This window comes from Argentina anserina, chromosome 2, assembly GCF_933775445.1.
Source record: "Argentina anserina chromosome 2, drPotAnse1.1, whole genome shotgun sequence".
Lineage (NCBI taxonomy): Eukaryota > Viridiplantae > Streptophyta > Magnoliopsida > Rosales > Rosaceae > Argentina > Argentina anserina.
This window is the reverse complement of record NC_065873.1, coordinates 2,972,812-2,980,093: the sequence shown is the minus strand read 5'-3', so window position 1 is coordinate 2,980,093 and position 7,282 is coordinate 2,972,812. Positions and strand designations below refer to the sequence as shown.

Genomic DNA, 7,282 nt, shown 5'->3' with positions numbered 1-7,282 from the left:
CCGGTCGGATTGTATATACCCCATCGGCGTATTTGATATTTCAAGCTGAGTTACATATTTCATGTATGCATGATTTTACTGACTTGCCCTATTTGTTAGGAGACATGTTATTGTCTCGGTTTGTCTTTCGTTATGTATTTCTACGTTAACGGTCTATATATATGTATATATGTATGGTTTTCAAACCTAACTACGGTTGGGTCGTCTTACCGAATCGAGTTAGCGAGGATGAGTGCTCATCCCTACTTTTTAGGTACTTGACAACCGGTTTGTGAGGACTTGGACTAGGTGCTAGTGGCGTTTCATCACTCATGGTTCACTTCCGATACCGAGGAGCTAGCTTCCGGTGTGATTTCCTTATTTCTCGATCTCCGTTCATACTTCAATAATCACATTGTTGCGTACTCTATTTATTTTCATTCAGACTTGTATTTTTTTTCCTTTGGCCCGTACTTATTGTGATGACATGTTTTATTCACATTGTCGTCAATCATTTCTGAACTATTTGCTACATTCCTCTATTTTGAAATATATCAGTATTTGAACCTCTTTGATTCATATCTTAATTTCATTTGTTATTTATGTTTACTCCTAGCCTTGTGGTCGTGAGTTGGTGTTATCAGTGCGTAGAATTCCGCATAATTGGTACTAATTTAGAACTACGATGATTAATGTTATATCTCTCGATCGGAAATGGTTCTGGGGTGTGACAATAATTACTTATCACCCTTGACATAAGATTTGACGCACCTCCCCTCGAAAAGCAATATAAAAGGAACGAAAGGTGTTAGGAAAGAAAAAACATCAGGGTACATATTTCTGAAGAACAAAGCCCAATCGAAGAGCCCAAATATGCAAATAGAAAGCATGGAGACATGGAGTGAAGTCCTGGCTTCCATGCTTCCCCACCTGAAATTCCAAACTCTTTTAGACAGATAAATAAAGCTCTTTGATAATCGAAGATCTCAGATCACCCAAACCAGCCGAGAGAGAATAGTTGAAGAAGAAGAAGAAGAAGGAAAGATGTTGCCGACGACTTCGAGAGCTCGGTCGTCGTCCTCTGCATCCCGGACGACCAACCCCCTCTTCATTCAGTACCTCCGCCGCATAATCAAGGTCCCTCTCTCTCTCTCTCTCTCTCTCTCTCTCTAGATTTCCACTTATGGATCTGATCTGCTTGCTATTATGAAATTAAGCATTTCGAATTTCGTGTGCCGGATCTAATTTGACGAGTAATGTTATACTGTGGAGAAATTTCAATTCTGGATGACCTAGTTTGTGTAAGTGGTACTGTTTTTGGTTTGAATTGTTGCTCTTTTGTGATCTGTGAGAGTTTTAATTAGGTGGTAGTGAGGTTTATGAAGCTCAGTCTATGATAGGTGGTTTAGAATTGGTTGGTTTAGTTGAAGATGTGGAGCATTACAGTTTTGGATTGGAGGTGGCTGCTTTGTGAAACTGAGGTGCAATTTTGAGCTCATTAGAGACGTTGGAGTCGGCTTTCGGTGTGGATGCATGTTTCGTTTTATGAATTATTGTCTCCGGGTGAGTTCTGGAAGCTTGTTTCGGTTTGTAAGAGAAGGGCAGCATTGCGGAGAAGTATCAGACCTGCTAAAGTAGTGGAGGCAATTTAGATCTTCTTCAAAAAGGTTTTAGAGGAAGGATAGAACTGATTACATGGAACATTTTGTTCTGTGAAAGCTCAGGTACTGCTTCAAGTATGGGCTCAGAGCTTATGGTAAATGAATGCCAAGGTTTCCGATTTAGATTCCAGGGTTTGCGTTGTTGCTACTCGTTGCACATTCTTAGGATTTAAGTTGGTTTTTACCTTTGTTCGAACAAGTAATAAAATTGGTCATCAATGCAGTTGGTCCTTAAAGTCATCAGAACTACAACATGGAGGCAAATTTATTGGAGAGAGAGTTGATAAATGGAAGAATGATGAAACTAAAAACCAAGCGTGGACATTCAAATAAGGTCAAAACCTGGAGCAAGGATCTGTGAACAAAGAGTTGTAGAGGTGAGTATCTGGTTGGTCACTCAGATAGTGAGAATGTAGAGTTTAGGTATTAGAGCTAATTTTTTGAAAGTGGAAGAGGATTAAGGGACTGAAGCTTTCCACTATAATGGTTCACGACAATAACTCTCTAGATTAAGGAAATTCAGACTGATTTGAATGAAGAGTCGCGAATGGAATAAAAGGGATGGTCACATATATTTCTTCCTACTTTATTCAGGACTGGCGATGTTATGGCATATTATGGGTTTCCTTGTAAATTGATCGTACTATAAGCCTTGCACCCAAATGCAACCAGGCTTGTTCTAAGGTTGAAGTCATCAGGCATCTCACAAGGAATATCTCAGATTATAAGAAGTGAAGTCTCAACACTTTAATTTGGACCCTGTTACATATCTTGCTTTCCAGCGTGTTACATAAATTCAGGGCTGTGAATTGCACAAAGCCACAGCCACCATATGAATTTTCAGCAATCCTGAGAGATTCAGATGCTATGTAAATTTAGACGCTGTGTAATGTTTATTGGGATTCTTTATGCTATTTATCACTCAAATTGTTTGAAATTTTTGTTAAGCTGTTAATTAAAGGAAATAGGATAGTCAAATCATTGTCAATTTTAAACACACTAGAGTGGTATGCCTGCTCTATCTCTAATGATCTACGGTTAATTGCAGTGGCAGCAAATGGATATTGAATATACATTTTGGCAAATGCTTCATCTATGCACCTCTCCAAAAGTTGTGTAAGTATTTTCACCCTTTTGGACCATCAGCAACGTCTATAGCTTTTTGTAATTATGATTGTTTTAGTCAAGTCTGAGTTTTGGGTTTGTTGTTCATAGTCTCTTAAAATTTTCAATTCCTCATATCCTTAATTTGAATCTTGCATCTTGCATGTGGGACTTATGACTGAGGCAGCTACCATCACACCAAGTATCACAAGCGTGAGTTTTCTTTCCTTTGAGAAGAAGCAAATGTTCAAATTTCTTTATTTACTGTTCTTTCTTGTTTTCATATAGCTAGAATTTGGGTAATCCAGTACACGTGGACTCATGATATATCTAAGTACTGTATGAAAACATTACTGCCATTCTGAACGCAAGAAAAATGCTGACATTCTTTTTCTTCTCAGAAACTAAGAACCAATGGGCACGTGATGATCCTGCTTTTGTTGTGATCTGCAGCCTTCTACTTGCAGTTGCAACCCTGGCTTATTGTGCTGCGTAAGTTCACTGTTAATTTAACTTCTGGTGGCTAGATAGGATAAATAAATGAGAATGGAAACAGATATATTGGTTTATATCTGTTGTCAAAGTTGATTCAAAATATCCGATATGAAGCAAATGGTTTCTCATCTTCTAGCTGATGAAGATCTGTCAGAGCCTTTAACTTGTCACCGGAGTTTAGATAATGAAAGTAGTCGATACTACTGCTTTACAAGTAAAAATTTGGATTTGGATATATACTAGATTTGATAATTTCTTGTCTCAGAACTCAGAAGTTATAGTCTACTTAGACTGTTGATGAGTTGTGGGAATATTTTGTCGACTAAACTTATTTGCTTATTTCAGGTATGATCATAGTGCCGGGCATGCTGTTTTCGTAGTTATTTCAGTTTTGCTATTCCATTTTTTGTTCATTGGGATGCTTCTGGCGACATTTTGCTGGTAAGTACGAGTTCTGGCTGACATTATTATGATACTGTTACTTTTTATCCTTGAAATGCTGCAGCAACTTATTATCAAGGCCATGTTTGCTCCATGAAAAATAAATTCTAGGGGAGCTCAGTACTCTGTGCCTTTTTTTTCCTTCTCTTTTTTCTTTACTTTTCTTTCTTTCTTTCAATATAAAAAGTCCCTTGAAGTAGGAAAGTCTGTTGTTAGGTTTTGTCTATCGATATGAGATCAAGGTAATGTGTTGAACCGCTTCCATAGAAGGTTATAGGAGTAGATAGTGTCTAAACTGTGGTGAACCACTTTCATATATGTTTATAGGAGGAGATAGTGTGTATAGTGTCTACACTTTACAGCTAGACTTAAAAACAGGCAAAAATAGGCTAGTTGTGGATGGAGCTTCATATGTAGATGCTGATGATCTCATAGTGGTTTAAATGTTTAATATCTGAGTCCAAAAAAGAAAAGAAAAACAGAGGAAGAAAATATGTGATTGTTTACCTGCAGTGGCATAAAAATTGAAAAAATAGTGTAGACTTTGCGGTAGTGTCAATAACTCAATATGTCTGGGAAATGAGATAGATTCCCGATGTAAGGGCAGTGTCGGGGCCCAAGACTAATATTTGTTAAGGCCTTGAAATCCAGCTCATAACCCTTTAACCGCCCGTTAATCACCCGCTTGAGACCTGGCCGTTAACCGCCCGAAAACATAACATGCTAATGGGCTGCCACCCCGTTAACAGTCTGTTATTTAAGGGGTGAAAACGGGTGTCACTATGGAACCCATTGGAACCTGCTAAGAGTTAAAAAAACCTACCTAACCTTCATCTGACTCTCGTTTCTTTCTTTCACACCGACTTCATCTCCAGTTTCCTCCACTCCATCTTAAATTCAGCCTTCTCCTCTTTCACTTTCTCTGTGACGCTATGGACCTGAAACCCTTACATTCAATACTATCTCCTCTCCTTCTCTATTTTCTATTTCTCTCTGATCTGCACAAGTCTCTGATTTGATTCATCAAATCACAATGGCGAGGAGATCCAGAGTCCGGAATCTATCCCATTCCCCAGACATACAGTTAGATAACTTATATCTCTATTATAGCAATACTATACGAGTTGTCCCTCTTATTTTTATGAACATCATATGCTAATGGGTCTCTTCTTAGTCATGCAGGTTCCTGAGTAATTCTTACCTTCGAGAAGAGGCTCCAAACAGTCATGTTGTTGAGCAGCGTGTTGAATGGCAAGTCTATATTCCTTACTTTCCCACTCACTTCTTACATATAGTCTTATGAGTGTTTAGCCTTGGGTTGGTCCTGATCCTATGTCATCAATTTGTCAATTTATGTGTATGTCGTGTGCCAATGATTATAGATTCATTTATGTCCCAGTAGTGTATTCAAGATTTTATAATTTGCAATTTCTAAGTTCTGTTGCTCTCCTTGTGTAATGTACTATTCTGTACTCGATTGATTATTTTATGGTTACTGATGCATGTTTGTTTCACTCAATTGAAGGCTGTACGCGTTTGATGTGCACTGCAACTCTTTCTTCCCGATGTTTGTTATGCTCTATGGTAACCAATGCAGATAGTGTTTCATTTTTTTATATTTGTTGTCTCAAATGATGTTAAATAATGTTCCTGATGTCTTGCTTCTGCAGTGCTCCATTTTTTTCTTTCACCTCTTTTGGTAGCTCATGGTTTCATACCTGTATTGCTATCAAATTTGCTATTCATGGTGGCCTCTTCATACTATCATTATCTCAACTTCTTAGGTTATGATGGTAAGTTAAAGATATGCCTAGCTGTTTTTTTATTGTACTTTTTTCTTCTTCTCAGGTCTAGGTTCAGGTGTCGGAATGCTGTTTATAGCAGAAATTAATTAGGAGTGACCATTAGCATGCTATTATGCCACATGGTTGTCTCTTTTGCGATGTAGATGCAAAGAGATGTTGATTAGAGGTCCCATTATATGAGTGAGGCTATCAACTCTCTAATGAGTAAATTGTGCAAGTAATTTTGATGGTCGTATGATACCCCACCCAAACATATAGGTATAGAGCTTGCACCATCTATACGAGAGGTTGCCAGCAATATAAATAGATGCTCTCCTTTCTGGTGAATGATGTTGATTTTTCTACCCATGGAGTTGGCTTGTCAGCTAGTAATCTAAGCCAATAGGTTTTTAGTAGAACACATGTGACTTGAGTTTTTCTAGAGGTTATGAACTTGCTTATTAAGAACCTAAGATATAGTTGGTTATTCCAGGTAATTAACTAATTTTCATTGAAGAAGATGTGCACTGCATATACTGATGACCTATCTATTCTTGCAGTACTGCCATTCCTGGAAAGGACCACTTTCTTCCTCTACCCCATCAGTATTGTCATAGTCCTCTCTCCTATCTGTAAGTGTTACACATGACTCTTGGATTTGATTATGTTGTCTCCTTTGCAGCATACATTGATATTATTTATTTTCCACTTCTGCAGTGATTTTGAGTGGCTTCAATCCTTCAAGATATTTCATGAACATGTATTTCAGTCATTGGTTATGAGTTAATGGGGGAACACACATTTAGAATAGCACATATTGTAAGGTTGAAGTACCAATGGAGAAACCATATCAACTTCAGATGGCATCGATGGATTCTTCTATGATATTTGCCAGCAGGAGCTCACAACATGGGAAGAAGCTTCCTGTCGCTTTCTAAACAATTCATTGCTGAATGGAAATCGGAATCAATGAAGATTGCGCATCAACTGTAGGAATTCTGAACATTGAGATTGTATCTAACATACGATTTCTCCCCATGTCAAATCGGTGCTTTGCATTTTATATAAATTTTGAATAAACTACAGCTGACTGCTCTTAGGAGACCATGTGCTAACTGTACCAAAGGAGTCAATTATCTCACCTTGCATGTTTGGTACTCCTTTTCTTTTTCTTGTCGTTGAACAGCGTAATTCATTATGATATGCCACTGGAGATGGTTGAAACCAAATTATGAAGAGCTAGATACAACTGTAGTTGTAGTTTAACTCTTGCAGCAGCTGTAATCTGACTATTTTGGTTCATTTGATTACTTTTATGATCGCCAGGAGCATCTACTGAAATCAACTCGGATGAAAAACTACTACAGACGAATCTCACTACTTGAGATTTCGAAATCGGCCAGCGGGGGTAGCTGAAAAGCTTGGTGCATCTCTGGTCAGAAGGAAAACGTACGAATTTCAGATGACATGTGTGTTGAACTCCGTCTCCACAGTTATCGTGCTTTGAGTTTCCTCAATTCCAATCTGAAGTGTCTCAAACTTGAAAACCACGAGGTTGCACTCATTTTCACTCATTTTCCATCTAGCTCCAAACTCCCCATGGAGTCTCCACCGCCTTCACGCACTTTTTCCTAAATTGTCATGAGAGCACTAGAGAAGACGTTTTATCATCAAGCGTATGAAAATGATACCGAGCATGGGGGAACTTACAAATAACAAAGACATGTAAAAGAGAAACTTCAAATCAAAGCTCAAGGACTACACATACAATTGTGTCGATATTTTTTTTTCTCAAAGCAAGAGTTTTATTCTCGTCGT

At 38.1% G+C, this 7,282-nt stretch overlaps 1 protein-coding gene across 1 annotated transcript; it reads left to right on the top strand.

Moving 5' to 3' along the window:
* The first annotated feature begins 841 nt into the window (after positions 1-841).
* LOC126782717 (uncharacterized) lies at positions 842-6,719 on the top strand. Its single transcript, XM_050508012.1, has 10 exons — positions 842-1,116; positions 2,689-2,756; positions 2,932-2,957; positions 3,146-3,236; positions 3,585-3,680; positions 4,863-4,931; positions 5,206-5,264; positions 5,351-5,473; positions 6,025-6,096; positions 6,182-6,719. The coding sequence occupies exons 1-10, from the start codon at positions 1,024-1,026 to the stop codon at positions 6,244-6,246; spliced, it is 762 nt and encodes a 253-aa protein (XP_050363969.1). The 5' UTR covers positions 842-1,023; the 3' UTR covers positions 6,247-6,719.
* The last annotated feature ends 563 nt before the right edge of the window (positions 6,720-7,282 follow it).